Source organism: Pocillopora damicornis, chromosome 13 (genome assembly GCF_964200805.1).
Source record: "Pocillopora damicornis chromosome 13, jaPocDami1.2, whole genome shotgun sequence".
Lineage (NCBI taxonomy): Eukaryota > Metazoa > Cnidaria > Anthozoa > Scleractinia > Pocilloporidae > Pocillopora > Pocillopora damicornis.
In genome coordinates this window covers 10,416,839-10,433,510 of record NC_142682.1, presented here as the reverse complement: position 1 = coordinate 10,433,510, position 16,672 = coordinate 10,416,839, and the positions used below count along the sequence as shown (strand labels likewise).

The 16,672-nt window shown below is 34.2% G+C and overlaps 1 protein-coding gene and 1 long non-coding RNA gene across 3 annotated transcripts in view; one reads left to right on the top strand and one right to left on the bottom strand.

Annotated features, from left to right (window-relative positions):
- LOC113680394 (dynein axonemal heavy chain 12) overlaps positions 1–16,672 on the bottom strand; it is an 82,307-nt gene that overhangs the window by 51,490 nt on the left and 14,145 nt on the right. For both annotated transcript variants that reach the window (XM_089192042.1, XM_089192043.1), the window contains exons 15-26: positions 16,299–16,424; positions 15,759–15,844; positions 15,069–15,189; positions 4,331–4,504; positions 3,839–4,024; positions 3,233–3,418; positions 2,343–2,543; positions 1,869–2,063; positions 1,534–1,655; positions 782–944; positions 474–593; positions 288–338 (exon numbers count right to left, since the gene is read on the bottom strand). In XM_089192042.1, the coding sequence (XP_089048168.1) occupies positions 288–338; positions 474–593; positions 782–944; positions 1,534–1,655; positions 1,869–2,063; positions 2,343–2,543; positions 3,233–3,418; positions 3,839–4,024; positions 4,331–4,504; positions 15,069–15,189; positions 15,759–15,844; positions 16,299–16,424 (1,731 nt within the window). The remainder of the gene's footprint in view (positions 1–287; positions 339–473; positions 594–781; positions 945–1,533; positions 1,656–1,868; positions 2,064–2,342; positions 2,544–3,232; positions 3,419–3,838; positions 4,025–4,330; positions 4,505–15,068; positions 15,190–15,758; positions 15,845–16,298; positions 16,425–16,672) is intronic.
- LOC149035433 (uncharacterized) lies at positions 9,902–10,892 on the top strand. Its single transcript, XR_016182449.1, has 2 exons — positions 9,902–10,144; positions 10,631–10,892. It is a non-coding gene; the product is annotated as an uncharacterized LOC149035433 (long non-coding RNA).

Here is a 16,672-nt window from a genome sequence, read left to right as displayed (position 1 = left end):
AATTGCATTTGGTATGAAAAAAGACAGCGCTCGTTTCCTTCATTGAATTAATAGTTCATCAGGTTTCTGTTAAAGTTCATTAATACCAATTTAAACAATGTATTATGGATGGAAAGATGCTCTCAGCATGAAGAGCTTCTTTTCATGCAACGCAATGACCATAACAATATTGACCTTGAGGGAAAAATAAATGACTTCCTATAAATTTAAATCCTGGATTAGAAAGTCAGAGTCAAGAATGAAAAAACCAGATAAATATGACAATGAAAGTATTGTTTTCATCTCACCTGTCCAGGCCAATTCAACACCCACACTTTCCTGTCATCTGTTGCATATGCCTTAAAATAATTAGAATTTTTGGAATGTTAAAACAAAGATTTATGGTTGCAAGTGAAGAATAAAAGAACACCAAGCCAAACCAAAATTCATCTTAGACACAAAATAGAAAAATAAGCAAAAATTGAAAAATATACCTGGACAGCTCGTTCAATGATGTCATGGATGCTGATAAGCATGATATCCTGAACCTGAAGCAACCATTTTTCCACTGCACCTCGTGCTTCTGATGTGGATATCGTATCACTGAGAGGAACCTGATGGAAAACACTGTAAGTATAGGGAGCAAAACAATCTTTACTAGCTGTAAAAATGCAACAACGATTAATTGGATTGTATCAAGATATGTATACCACGATGAACCAGATAGGCAAGGAAAATTTCCCATATGCATAAAATGTCTTGTGCATGTAGCATAACTTTTCAGAAAAAAAGTACATTGTACCTTTTCTCCTTCACTGCTGTACATGTGTGTAATATCCAAGGCAGAAGTAAACTCTAACTTTGCAATCCCTTCAAAGCATTTCTTTAGATGTGGCTGAACTCTGTAAGGATCCTTTGTTTCTGACAAAATCTCAAGCATCTCATCATTTGACAAAAAGAAAAATCTGTGACAAAAATCAGAGTACAACCTTTTAAAAATGAAAAAAAGATTTTGACCAAATATGTTGTACTATCTAACAAACATTTTCTATTTGATATATGTGTAGAGCAGGTTAACAATTATTAGATATCAATTGCTACAAAGAAATACTATAAGTGAGGAATTAATGTTCCAAATAAAAAAGATACAGAGTTTCAGCATTCATAGAGCACTTATTTAGTAACAGAAAAAGGATGAGCTTTGATCAGAAATATTGCAATTTTCAATTATTGTGTATCATTAGCCAGTATACACTGCTTTTCTAATAAAAAGTTGGTTTTATAGACCATCACAGAAGATACTCAAGAAAACCAATGCAATCTCTGAGAACTTTCAACAATCACTTGTAACAAAAAAATCTTTCTAGCACAGTTTTTGGTGATAAGAATCTGGCTTTGTAAGTTTCTTGACATTTCTAACTATAAAGGCGTTTACTGTGAGTGCAGGATTCTAATCAAACTGTTATGCATCTGTGAAGGTTAAAAAATAATATATAATTTTATATTTAACAACAAAACTGTAATATTGTGCATTGGATGTTGAGCCTGACTAACCTGGAGAAGAAAATTCTCTTCTTTTCTAAATAGGCATTTAGTCCTTTGTTGATCTGGTCAAGCAAGTCATTGCTGTCTTTTAATCTTTCATACATACTTGGCATTGATGTAGCTGAAAGCACCTACACATCATAATAGTGCAATATTAATAACATTTGGTTACTTATACATGCACTGAATTCACTTACACAAATGTAAAACTGCTCTAAAATACTTATGCAGACACATATCACTTAAAGTTAATAAGACAAGAAAAAATACATTTAAATGTATATCCAACCTGAAACCCAAAATATAATGTAACTTAACTGAACTAGACATCACATGTTGTCTACCTTGGGATCTTTGCACACATAATTCATAATGTCTCTCCAGTTCCTGTCAACAGTCTTAAACTTGCGTCCTTCCTCTGGCATCTGCTGCATTATATCCTCGGAACTGAAGATAGGCTCCAAGTAAAGCCACTGTGCTTGAACTTTAAGCCACTCATCAATTATTTCCTGCATCTTCAACAGGCGTTCTTCCCATGACTGCAAACCAAAGACATGTGATTACAGTACAGATCAATTAAAAATTTTGAACAAAGTTATTTTAATGAGCATTTTAAGTTGTCGATTGATTTAGGATGAAAAGTACAATTTTTTTCTATTATTAAATCAGAGTATAATATAACATATGGAATATAACAAATTTATGTGATTTGAAAGTATTCTATGTAAATCAATGCTATGTTTCTATCAAGCAAATCAATTACAGGACAGAACCATGAAGGTAAAAGAATGTCATCAATTGACATATCATAGACACACCTTTATTTCTGCCTCAAATGGTTTAATGAAGGGAGATCCTCTCATGGTCTGGGTCTTGACAATTTGATCATCAAGAGTGGTCTGTATTTCATCAACAGCAGCCAGGATTGACACACCAGTGTCTCGATATTCAGTGGTATTAAACATAACACTGTCCCATTCATCTACCATCTTCTGCATGGCTTTCTCCAATGAAAATTCCTAAAATGCACAGAGATAAGCTGTATGACCATAACCTCGTAACACTTGAATTCTTACTTTTTTAACACTTTTGAGATTGTGGCCCAACTAATGATTATCTCTCTGTAGTGTAGGCCTTTACTGTGAAAATGCTATGATCTGATAACTCCATATATCTACTTTTTTTAAAGTTGACTGCAACAGCTATGTAAAAGAAATGAAATAAGCCAATTATCAATCTTCATTTGCATTACAAATTTATTAATAACTATGAATATATCAATATCATTTATTTGTATTCCTCCTAATCTTTCTTAGTTCTCCTAATTCCACATTCCTCAAATCACAAGCTTAACTTTGGATTCTGTGTTTCAGCCAATCTAATTTCCAAGATTTTATAACCACATTGGGACCTTCCAAAAGAAAACATGGAGTTAATGTAAACTCATGACACATATATCATAATATGGCATGCTAAGCACATCAAAAAATGGCAGATGTGCTCATGTGTACATCTTGCATGTCAACACAAACATGATGAAACATCTGTGTCTTTGTTTAAGCAGCTTTTTAAATAATCTACTGCTAATTATAAACCAATTCTCACTTTTAACATTAAAATTAACCAAAGCCTAAGTAAGAAAGTACCATTACAGTGGTAGAATCAAAGTAGCTAAAAATTCAGTTTACCTTACAGTATTTTGTCTTACCTTGCTAGCCCCTACACTGATGCCCTCAAACTCATCCATGAATGGCCTTAAATTGAACTTGAGGACCTTACGCAATGTGCTTCCAGAGTCTGGAGTGATGTCAAATCCAATGATGTCTGACATGGCCTTCCAGTGCCGAGAACGAATTCCAGGGTTACACATAACACTTATAACAGGAATGTGATCCTAAATAAAAACGATTAGTGATCATTAAATGAAAAGGATTTAACTGTTTACAAGATATTTCCTTTAGAAGTATATAACAGTAAAAAAATACACATGGGCATGGCATGAAGAGTAATTTTTAGCAGCAAGGGTTGTTGTGGTAGGACAGTTATCCTCACCTAAGCTCATCTTTTCCAATTCTTAAAGGTGATGTAAAAAGCAATTAATTTTAAACTTCCTCAGTTGCAACATAAACAAAAATGAATGAACCTTTGGTAAAATAATTATTTTGAACAGGTGCTCTGCAATTGATTAGGGTTAAGCCAAACAAAAGTATCTCCAATGCAATTATCTGTTTAAGAGAAATCACATCATTGTTAGCTCCCTTTCCAAGAATTCTTCTGCTGGTTAATTAAAAAAATACAGGTCATAATAGCTTACCTTAAATTCCCTGATCTGTTGCTGTACTGCATGAGAAACCACTAAAGCAGCTATTTCTGATCCTGGCTCCTCTTTCTCTTTGGAATCCTTAACTCTTCTGTTACCTTTCTTTTCTTTCTCTGCCTCTTTCTTCATTGCTTGGAACACTTTTGTAATTTTGTACATCTCACGACCATATTCCTCTACCTTAAAGATAAAAATTAACAAGAGAACAGTTTGATTAACTATTTAGAAAAGTTTGCTGACCACTAAGAATAGTTTCATGAAACATGAAAAGTGGAAAAGGTTCATTCCTATTTTCTATCTTTTCTTACCTTTTTTAAAGAGTAAAAAAATTCAATATTGCACCAGTTGAAAAATACAAATTTCAAAACCCCAATAACTTTCCAACTTCTTGAAATTTATTTCTAGTGGTGCTGATTCTGGAAATCATTCTGTGCATGGCTGACAAGGTTATAAGGGCAAACGTTTCTGCTTTAACTGCCTCCATACCTCTGCTTCTGTGGCTTCAGCATTTAACTCAAGAAAAGCTCCATCCATCCATTTTTTCTCAGCTCTTTGCCATTTCACAGTTGTTGTAAACAGCTTTTGGTAAGGCTCAATAGCTTTAGTAATGGATTCTACGTCAGGATAAGATGTTTGCTCCCATTTAAATAAATCTTCTTCCTAATAATTAAAATAAGTAGTGATGGATTAGTTTTGGAGAAGTAATTAAACCTAACAACCAATATCAAAGGTGATATTGTAATGGTTGTTCATTCTCTCACTCCCCTATTAGATAGAGCCTAGCAAATGAGGAAGAACACAGTTTATTTGAAATTCCATGATATAGTCTAAACAGCTTGTAAGCAATTAATAGACTTCTTTTGCAAATCACTGCCTTGTTGTTTTGTAGCTTTTTCGCCAAATGACTTCTTGTTGCCTCCTTTTAGAGGGTATTCTCAAGAGAAGCTATTAGAAGCAGAGCTCGCAGCATGTACAGCACACGCAATGTAGCCCCATAATAATACAAAATAGTAGTAACCCATCAAGTCAAAAGAAATTTGGACTTGACACCATGTGGGAGTCTATGCAAGGTGCTACTTTTAGCATGCGCAGCTAACTGCATTGTGGGCACTATCTTAGCCATTACATAAAGGAAAGAGAAGAAAGTAATGCGCATGTGTGATTGCATGTGTAAGGATACCCCATTTGTGCCAGACACCAGCAGATTGCTATGAAGTGCGCACTTAAGTGCCGATTTTTAGTGCAGCATATGCCGGGCACACAGTTAGGCATAACAGATGGGGTTCACATGGGCTAGTAGATGTGAGGCCACATAAGCAAATAATTTGCAACACGCATTTTGAGCAAGAAATCAAAGTAGGTGAGGTTGTAGTTGAACAGTGATTCTCAGTATTTTGCAATTTTTAATCAACTCGCAAAGCAACTATACCGGCAGAGCTAAAGCTTTGTCAACCGCAGGAAATTGTTATAATTCAAGTTCGTGGAGAAAGGGTTTCCGGAAAACAGACTGGAAAGGGGTCATCAACAAAGAGAAGCGAACCACAAAGGATCTGAGAAAGAAGAGAAGGTAAGTCATGTCTCATTTGGGTCTTCTCTTATGCAAAGGCCCAGTCTTCCCAATCTTTGTTTGATGCTAGCTTCAGTTTAAAATTCAAATCATGTTTCAGTAAAACATTGACTTTTGCATTCATCGCTTTAAAACCCTCATGCCAGTTCATTGCTCGAATAACATTTCAAAGTGTTCGTATTCTTAAAATTATTTCCTGTCCTACTTTTTGGAATGTTTCATACAGTCATGATTATGTCTTGCCTAGAAAATTTTAAAATGATAGTGAACGGCATGAGCAAGTCTCTATCATTCTCTCTTCAGTTAGCTATTATGTGGTTTACATTATTCATTAAAGAAATCGCGCTTTGTCAAAGATTTGTTGTTTTACCCTAAGAACAAAGTAATAGCCTTCCCCAAGATTTAAATATATTGAGATTGAGTCAGTGATGTGTGCATGTTTACATTAAGTTTGATGCGGTAATTTTATTTTGAAAATATTGTCCTGTGATAACCCATCTGAGAATTAAATTGTGAGCGCAAGTTTGTGGTGTAAACAAACTCATGGGTAAAAATGGCGTTAATCCTACTGTGGGAGGAGTGAATTTCATCGTTTGGTCATGGTACTTTTCAGCGCTATGTTTTCATGCTTTCTACATGATTCATTTGAACTTCATGAAATGGTTTGTCTCCCAAAGCATGGAGCCTTGATATCTGGAGGTGTACTTAGTGCTTGGGTTATGGTGAACGTGCTTGCAATACAATTATATTTTCCTAATGCTGGAAACTGAGGAATCAATCTCTAAAATTGATATTCATCACATTTTGCAAGAAGCGTCCAAGCTGTGATTGTGTAATTAAACAGGGTCCTGGCAATTTGAGCTCACAAGCATGCTGGTAAGTACATGGTTGGCATAAATAATTGTTGTTTACAGTTGTCGAATTCAAGTTTTTGAGATTCTGTTTCTGTAACCTTCCTGGATATTTTCTGTTGAATATCATAGAGGTGCAATGTCGGAATTTTGTGAGTGACTATGACTGATAAATTCGTATTGGCACCATAATTTTGGGGAGTTTTGTAAACACATTATCAGGTTACAATTCATGAACCATTTCTGTAACCTGCAACCTGCTTGGATATCTTCTTTTGAGTTAATTGAGTCACACTCTCAGAATTTCATCAGTAATTAAGAACGATAAATCCATATATGTAGCACGAGTGAAGCACATTTTAAACTTTCCATATGATTTTGGGAAACTATACTTGATTGACTCTCGATAAATTGGCCTGGCATACCTCATTGATTATTTTATTATTTTGTGGCCCCAATAGCCCGGCTTATGACTCTGGAGGTACTGAACTTGATATAATTGATACATAAGGCATCCTTCAAGGAGGAAGGTTAGAATAAAATTACTTTAAAATTACTGTACATTGCACCTAGTTTACATATGTAAATAATTGCTTAAATTTACCTATTGTAGCTGTATTCAGAAGCATAGACATGTAATATGCAAGAGGTTTGTTTTTATGCAACATATATCCATTCCATCAATTTCCTCCTTAACCTGGCTGCAAATAATTAAATTTTATGTTTTAGTTGAAGTGACTGGGAGGATAAAACAGAAGCGTTGCAGAGCTCTCTTTCCAGACTGAGTTTAGGTGAGAACATCAGTATACTAGATAATGTCATAAGCTTTCCCTGACTGTTTAATTTTATCGCCCTGGTGTTTTTGCACAATTAGCCTCTTTTTATATCTGTGCACCTGCTAATGATTAAAATCTCAGTGAACAGATATGCCATATTTTAGTAGTTTTTTCAAATTCCATCTAAGTTTTTGGCATTTACTATTTTAAAATTCATAAATGGCATTCCCTTTTCATCATTGTAAAGAGATATTACACATTTCTTTTATTAAAATCTGAAACATGAAGTCAACTTAATTTCAATGAGTTTGAAACTTCACTCTACATAAGAACACTTTACTGGAGTATAATGCTATATTTATTCAAAGTCTTTCTGGTACATATGATTACCACACGTGTCTTAACCCTTTAACTCCCAAGATTTCATTAGTAATTCTCCTTACTGTCTGCCATACAATTTATGTGATGTTAGTTTGAAGAATTTGGAATTGGATCAACCAACAATCCCCTAATTGATATTTTTCTTTATTTTCATTATTACTTGTCTGCTTTATATCATATTGATAGTGTAAGGAGAAATTCTATCTAAGTCATGCTATTGTAATGATTAAAATATTCTTATGCTTTCATATGCAACAAAAAAAAGTGTGTGAGAATGCAATGTTATGAAACACTTACAATGGAAAAGCCTGTTGCTGGTATAGCTTATGTCTTTAATGTTTAAATTCTCATGGGAAATGCTTTTTTTTGAAAGTGAGGATACAGGAGTTCCCTTGCGAACTGAATTCCCAGTTTTCTGGGAATTTATTCCTAGGAATTCTCAAAAATTCCCAATTATGCAAATGACCCTTGCAAACCGAATTCCCAGTTTTCTGGGAATTCCTAGGAATTCCTAAAAATTCCTAGGAATTCCTAGGAATTCCTAGGAATTCTCAAAAATTCCCAACTATGCAAATTAACTCTGATTTAAAAAGCTTGGAATTACTGGGAATTTCTGGGAAAGGAAGACTCCAGTTTTGTGAGGACTTGGAATCCCTAGGAATTCCTAGGAATTCTCAGCTTTACAAACTACCTATAATTTAAGAAGTGTGGAACTCGTGGGAATTTCTGGGAATTGAATTTGAGGCAATTTTAATACCCTGAGGTCTACATAAATTCTAAGAAATTCTCAATACCTTGAATGTGAAGGTTTTAAGAAAAAGAGTAATTTCAGAGGCTTAAAACTTTGGCTCAATAAAAGGTATGCTATACAAAACTTACCAAGAGATATACATACATGTACATGTTTATAACTTAAAGATCATGAAATTTATTACTCAAACTAAGTTTTAGTAAATCTTTACATTAATATGGATTTTCTCATGAACCAGCTGTCAGTTATGTTCAATGGAAATTGCCAACTTCCACAATAATTAACAATAATTACGTTGTTATCTTACTTCCCTAACCTACATTACTGGTTGCCTTTGTTAGAAAACCTTGGAACAGTCAAGCTCAGTTGCCTCAAACGCTGTCAGAGACTTTTTGTTGACAATACTTTTAGTAGAAATTTCATGCCTTAGACAAACAAATTCAACACCTAATTAATCTTTCTTTTTTCATGATTGTTGTTGCTGCTTTTTTTTCAGTTTTTTGCTCTATTTTCATGACTAATTGCTGTAATTTGTTTTGCTGTTTTTATTCTTACAAAACATTTTTGTAAGAAAAGGGGAACATTGACTACCTCTGTCTTGTCTGCATGCCAATTAATGTTTGCAAAGTGTGTGGATGATCCACAAGTATTGGAACTCTTACAAAAATGTTTTTCCAACACTTGTGGATCATCCACACACTTTGCAAACATTTGGCATGCAGACAAGACAGAGATAGTCAATGTTCCCTTAGAGGAAAAACACCTTTTATATGACGTCTTCAATTTACTTTATTTGAAACTCTGATCTGAAAATATTTGTCAACAAGACTTGTTAGTAGTGAGAAGTACCAACCAAATTTCCTTTCATAACTTAATTTCTTAAATGTCCCAATCACTGGATCTCCCAAAAAAATATTACATCTTTTTATTTTTGGTGCAAATTACAAGTCCTTCTTTATATAAAAATGAAAAGTGATAGTCACACTTCAATAATAACAGCTCTTAAGTTTATTTGTTGTTCTTCTCTGTCTGTCAGCTATCAACAAGATTGTTTTATACTTCGGGCAGTGCATAACTATTTGTGGACCAGAGTTCCAACGCAGCTCTGTAATCGCATATAGCTACTCCTGTCTCTTGTACAAATGTTTCTCCTTTGTAAGACGCACTCTACTCTGTTGTCAATACTGCTTTAAGTTCATTGGAAACGACTGACTGAGGAATCGAGATGTCGGTGTTGGAACGTGTTGCTGAACGCTTGCTACGGTCAAGCTTTGTAGATTTAGGTACTGGTACACTGGGATCATCTATGTATCTCTTATACTTCCGAATGTGGTATCCTTCTTTTATAAATATGAGGGTAAAAGACGATTTGTAGTCGCATTCAAAACTGTGATTGGCTTGTGTTATTTCTCACCTTTGCCATTAACACAACTCAAGTGAGTTTCGAGTCTTTGTTTCCTCGACAACTTTCGGCCACAAATCGTGCATTTGTAATACGATCGATTCTTTTCGATTATTTCTACATAGAGTGAGCTCACATCTTTATTTATATCACCAAGCTATCCATCTTCTAGAAGCAGAGAACCGGTCGGAGAAGTCAGAATAAAGTTTGGCGCTTCTCTTAACACTGCAATCGGCAAGCCAGCGGATTCACTTTGCTAGCCAATTACAAGTCCTAAAAGATCCACGTGATCATGCCCGTGATCGGAAACAATGAAGACTCCATTTGGCGCTCATCTTTGAATGTACTTTGGATCGGTTGATCGCTTTTCTCAACTGTTTTGCTTAATATAACATTTCTAAAGATAGCTTTTATGTTGGTTCAATGGGAAAACGAGAATAGCGTGAGTGTTGTAAAAGAAAAGAAAGTCGTTGGCGCCGTGGAGTTAAAAGAAGGGACAACAGTTGACATATTGACTGGTACAAACAAGGGTCGAGTGGCCATCTGTAAAGCTACGATTTTGAAAGTTTGTGGTGAGTAAAAATTGCGATATTCGTTATGTGATCAAAATCTTACAAAAGAATAGATGTAGCGGGTTAAATTAAGCTTACATAACGCTCGGCGCAACTGAAACTAGAATAATTCTGAGAATCGAATCGGTCACTTGCATGCCGCAGTTTCTTAAGCTTATGCTTTACAATGAAATAAACCTATCAGTAAGGTTTCAAGATTCCTCTAGTCACGTTTGGGAACATTCAAGATTCATAATAGGAACTGTTATTAAACAAACCTTAGTCATAAAGAAGCCCTCCTTGGTAAAAACAAAATAATGTATTCAGCCCTTTTTTAGTAAAATCCATGAGAGAGATGTACTAACTCCAATATAAAAGTCACTCAATATAACAGAAATTTCTCAATTTGAGAATCCAATGAATGCCCTTTTCCTCATAGCTATCTTAAAAGCCTGGTCTGAGCTTTAAATATACATATTTTAATATATTATTTTTTTTCAAATTCAGATGTCAAGGAATCCAGATACAAAATGGTCAAGGTTCTTGTTGACAACCTCATTCAAGGCCAACTCATTGTGAGCGCAGGAAAAAAAATACAAACAGTACAAACCGCAGCTAAGTTTGCAGTTTAGGATAACTTCATTCTAATTTATTGTTACAGTTACAACAAGATTTTAATCAAAAAATCAATTTTATTTGTCTTTAATTAGCCCCTTCACTCCCAAGAGTGCTTGGTTTTCAAATATAACTTAAGATATTGTATTTTATGGAAAAGAATCAACAGATTTTATTCACAATTTGTGTCAAACCAATTTTAATGATTGATTAGAACTATTTTATATGAATAGCTGTAATTGAGGATTAATCCGTATGAAGTTTTCAAGAAAAGAAAAATAAATCAAATTCCATCCTAATATTACCACACATTGATGTTAATTAATCAAAAATATTTTACATGTAAGCCTTAATTAAGCTTCTAAATAAATTTCATTGAATACTTGAATTTTAGCTGGGTTTTTTTTAATTTAAAGTATTTATTTTATATCATTAGCCTCAAATTTTTGCTTAAAATTCCCAGTAATTCTTAAACATTCCTAAAAATTCCCAGAAATTCCCAGAAATTCCTAGGAATTTTTTAGATTTACAGCTTTTCAGGGAAAGTCATTGGTTCTCTGAGTTGGAATTCCTAGGAATTCCTAGGAATTCCAAGTCCTGTTGGCTATAAACTTGGAATTTCTGGGAATTTCTAGGAATTTCTAGGAATTTCTAGGTTTTTAGAACCAGAGTTGTTATGGTTGGGAATTCCTAGGAATTCCTAGGAATTCCCAGTCCGAATTTACCATGAAAATTCACACCTTTATTCCTAGGAATTCCTAGGAATTCCTAGGAAAATCCTAGGAATTCCTAGGAATTCCAAAAGCCATTTCGCAAGGGTTTTCAAGGACAAAAAAAAGCTGTTTGCAAGTAATGAAAGGCATATTGACAACCATACTTTAATGCTTAACATGCTTCACTCAAACATGTTAGTTGTGTGTACCTGACATAAAGAGGTGTCTTTCAAAACATTTTTTTGGTGTGGCTATTGTTCTTTGTGGATCTTTGTCGTCTAAAAAGCTACTAAAGGCACTGAAGTTTTTCATGTACATGAGGCACCCTCCAAGGTGGAAGAGAAGAAGACCATAGAATGATTGCACTTAACACAATCACATATTCAAGCAAAACTCTACACATATAAAACTGATTATATGATGTCCCTTTACATCCCAACATCAGTATGCATATTCTCCATACTGTTCTCTATACATTTCCTAATGTGCTGGTAAGGAGAACTTGTTCAACAATCAAGAGGTTCTTCAGTTGATTATCATTTCCTTTATTCTCATTACTAAATGTTTGATTCAGGGGTGATTTTGAAAGGATAAATTAGATGCTAGTCATTCTCAGGGATTAAAGGGTTAACAACTGTACACATTTTACAAGCTTCTTGCATTTGTTAGCAACAATACAGTGTAGTTAAGATTGTTAGGAAAGCAAACAAACAAATAAACAGAAGACAATGAAATGAGGGAAACTGTAAACTTTACCATATGATAGAAAAAACATCACAGAATACTTAAGAAGGGAAACTTAAATTGCTCTGGCTAGTTTTCTTTAATGCCCTTCATGTTTTTGATCAAATAAAATTTAATCAGTCATAGGATTTGCCTTCAATGTGTCATATTACCAGTATAGACTTGATTCTTCTCATAATTGTCAGCTGGTAAAAGATAGATACTAAACTTAGATGTCCATGAGAAAAAGGACCCATCATCAAAAAATCACACTTGCACCTTAACATTATTATGCATATTCTCCATACTGTTTGTTCTCCATACATATCCTAAGGTGCTAGCAACAAGAATTTGTTTAACAATCAAGAGCATCTTTAGTTAGTGATCATTTCCTTTATCCTCATGACCAGGGATGATATTGTAGGGAGAAATTTGATGCTAGTCACTCTAATAGGGGTTACAGGGTTAATTAATGGTGTAATTTATTTGTCATATTAAGAATGACATGCAGAAGCAGTAAAAACACATTGAGCTTTTTCCTATTCACTTCTAAGTTAATTAGATTTTGGATTCTACATTCAAACTGAGTGAAATTAAATTTATTCATATCATGCTTCATTATGGTTTGTTTACAATGAAAGGTAATTGTTATTATAGCTTCACAGATGTTTTGGTTGTCATTGCAATTAACATTCTTACCAAATTTTAATTTAACATAGAATGTTTCAAGAACTTTCTTCCTTTCTCTTCAATACCATTTATTATTTACTATTGGAACACAATTCAAGGAAGTAGGTTATTCAAAAAATTATAACTTTTGATTCAGGTAATTAATTGAATATGTGAGTAACATTCGATGTTTTCACATGTAACAGGATGATCAAGCTGAAGATAGCCTCCAAAAGGAGTGAGCTCCATTGTAATAACAATAATGTGACTAATTTAGAAACTTGAGCACTTGGTAAATACACCTTGGCTTGCAATTCTGATGATTACAGTTTGCTGAGGTAATTGAAATGTCAGTCCCCATGCAAGAACTTTCCACTTGACCTGTACAGTCATATGCTATGAGTTAACTTTAGAAAAATGCATTTGTGTCGGTATAACTATTGTAAGTATAGTACCACCTAGTGACAAAAATTAATGATTTCCTGTAGGCATGAACATTTGGGAGATGTTATGGTGGTAATTGACCCTTTCTTTTCTGGGATGCATAGGGTGTGATGATTGTAAAGTATATCTTTTAGCTTTCAAATTTTCAACTTAGTATAAATTGTAACTGTTTGCCATATCTATTTCTCTGTCCATTAAGCCCTAAAAGTTGAACCAGGCGAGTTAATAACCTGACCTCTTTTGTTTGAAATTGTGTGATTAATATATAATTTTGCTGTGCAAGTTACCACTTTGTAACATGTAATATTATCATTTAGATTGCATTAAATACTCTTGCTCAAGATCCCATTAATGCATTCTGTTTCTTACCAACATACCTAAACTAAACACTGATATAAGGAATTGGCCACAAGATATACGAGTTGTAATTAGGGTTGGAATCTGGAAAAGCAAGGATCCTCCTCTAATTAGGACTGAAATTAATGGGGGCCCTCCTATTTTGATTCATGTTTTTACTTTGACCTGCCTGACCTCCCCTGTGATGTTTAGGGCACATAGCTGAAGAGAACATTTTTTGTATTAAGTGCATGAAATTCAAATTAATTAGCATCCACATAATGCACAAAGCAAGAATGTAAGTGCCCTAGCTTTATAGGTTATAAAAATAAGAGAGTTGTGCAGACCATATCTTTTTTTGCTTTTTAGCTTCCTCTGGATATTTATTCAAGTAACATGGTCACTATCCATTTCATTCACTCTCACTTTCACTGACCTTATGGAAAGATGATAACCTCTGTATTTCTTTGAATGAAGAAAGGAAAGCCTGTCCTCTTACCACAGAGGTTCTTTTGTGCATTATAAGTACAAACCTTAAAGTCTAATTTGTACATGAAGGTGATTGTTCTAGGTAGGCTAACCTTATAAATTAGTTGTGAAAATTTCTTGTACCTGTCGTCGTATGAATGTTTGACTCAATTTTATCTTACTAACCTAAACTGAATAAATAGAAATTTTAAATTTATTTGTTATGCTTTTGAGGTGTGCATTAAAATTTCAAAGGCTCAAACATGAGTTGAAATTTACTTATCTCTTTAATTTTCTACACTGAACAGAGGAGGCTGAAATGTTAGGAAAAAATGATAGGGCAAGCAGTCATACCTGGCAACTTCAAGAGAAGATATCAGAGAAGCCCATACAATTCTGGTATACTGTTTTACTGATCTCACTCTTCAATCAACCAGTGATGTCTTAACGCAAAGTAGTTTACCATCGTTTGTTTCCATTTTGGCTTAATTTTCCAAACCAAAATTATAATTAACACTCAATAGAATATAATTTCAACTGATGCTGACATCATACACTTTATCTCAAGAAGAAAACATTCCCTATCTTCGAAAATTTGCTCAAAACATCAGGAACAACAACAAAGGTCCTAAGCCGTTTGAAGATACCACTGACTAGCATGCGTGTTGATACCCTTGCAAGTTGTGAGAACATCCTTCCTGGGTTCCAGGCCTCATCAATTGTTCTCCTCCTCCTCCCCACACCCCCGACTGGTCCCTAAAACCCCCTGGAAGAAACTCATCTACAGCCAGTGCTAAAGAGTTTTACTACAGCTTTCATTCTGAATAATGAGGGGCTGGAAAATAAACTGACAAGAGCTCCACTTTTAGGCTTGGCTAAATCTATGTATTATCACTTTGGTGACAGGCTACAAACTCCTGTGATTGCAAGGTTCAAAACCAGAGTGCACATAACCAAATGTAACTACGTAGCAGTACCTCATTGATGAAACCAATAGCATCCACACACTCACTAAGTTTCTTCTGAACTGACTGGACCTCTTTTACATACTGCATCATCGTGTCCATATCACCATACTCTTTAAACTCTTCAACACGCCTGGAATAAAACAAAATTCTTAACAAAAAAGTACTTTCCACCTGAATTAACCTAAATATTTTTGAGAAAGAAAAGTTTTTGACCAGGAATTGAGAAATTACAATAGCCAGAATATCTCTCAAAAGATCTTCTCCTTTTGCCTTTATTTTATAAGGTGCTGATCATTGATTTTAAATCAGATTTTAGATTCCTCAAAAATCTCTAAGCCAATTGTTATGAACATTTTAGAGAAGATCTGTAACTTTTGTAAGTCGATGCTGTCTATAAATAAGTGCCTGTTGCTGTTTAATGGTCAATGCATAACAGTAATAGTAATAATAATAATAATAATAATAATGATGATGATGTAAATAATAGGAATATGAATGCTTTAGAGAATTAATAACTATTTTTACCTAATTGATGATGAAACTTTGCTATCTTTCTCAGTGTTACAGGATGCATTTAAAATTGCTGACCTTGAGCACCCATAAGAAAAATTTTTGAAATACCTACATTTTGAATCTTTGCGTCAAGTCAACTTTATTTTATAGTTTACAGTATTACCAGGGTATATACAAATACAATACCTCTTGATTTTATCAAGCTCCAACATAACCCTCTCCCTTTTCTCCATCAAAGCACTTTCATTACTCTTCTGAGCAGCAACCATAATCTACAAAACCACACAGCTATTTCAATTCAAATATTATTAAGTTACTGTAGCATAATTACCAATGAGTGAAATTTTCAAGACAAAGTGAAACATAGGGGTAACGTTTGCTGGCAGACCTTTCTGTGGTCAAAGTAATTTGGTTTTATCAACTGAGTTGGTAATGTAAAATGGCCAACGTAAAGAGCTTCAAAGCTGATGTTTCAAGCATTACCCCTGTGTCAGAGCGAAGGGCTAAAGTTTGAAACATTAGCTTTGAAACTATTTATGATGGCAGGTTTACATTATCAGCCCAGTTGATAAAACCAAATTACCTTGTTATACACTCCCACTGATGTAACATCACAGTTTCTTTGGAAGCTTACCCCCTCTTTCAGAGGTCTGTATTGCTACACATGGTGTTTCAAAAAAATTTCAAAAAATACATATATGAAAACAAACAAAATGGTATTAATACCTCATCATTCTGATCAAAGATAGGTGCAATATTTTTTGGCCAGTTAAGGACTTCAGAGTTGAGGCTCATGTCTTCTTGTGTGAATGTAAAAACATCCAAAAGATAAGACAGTCGATTGAATGACTCCTGCAAAAAAATGGATATAGGTATGACCATTTAATGGAGTATAGTCCCAAACCATTACTGTAACTTCTACATCCTTCATAGAAAATTATTCATTAAAAATAACATGTACAACTTCCTTTTTAAATGGCTAAAACTTTGTCTTTCAATTCCCTTAGCTTGACCAAAAAACTCAGTGATCTGGCCAAAAATGCAGGACTCCCGGGTGTTCAACCCAAATGGCAGGAAACACTATATAATCAACAACTAAC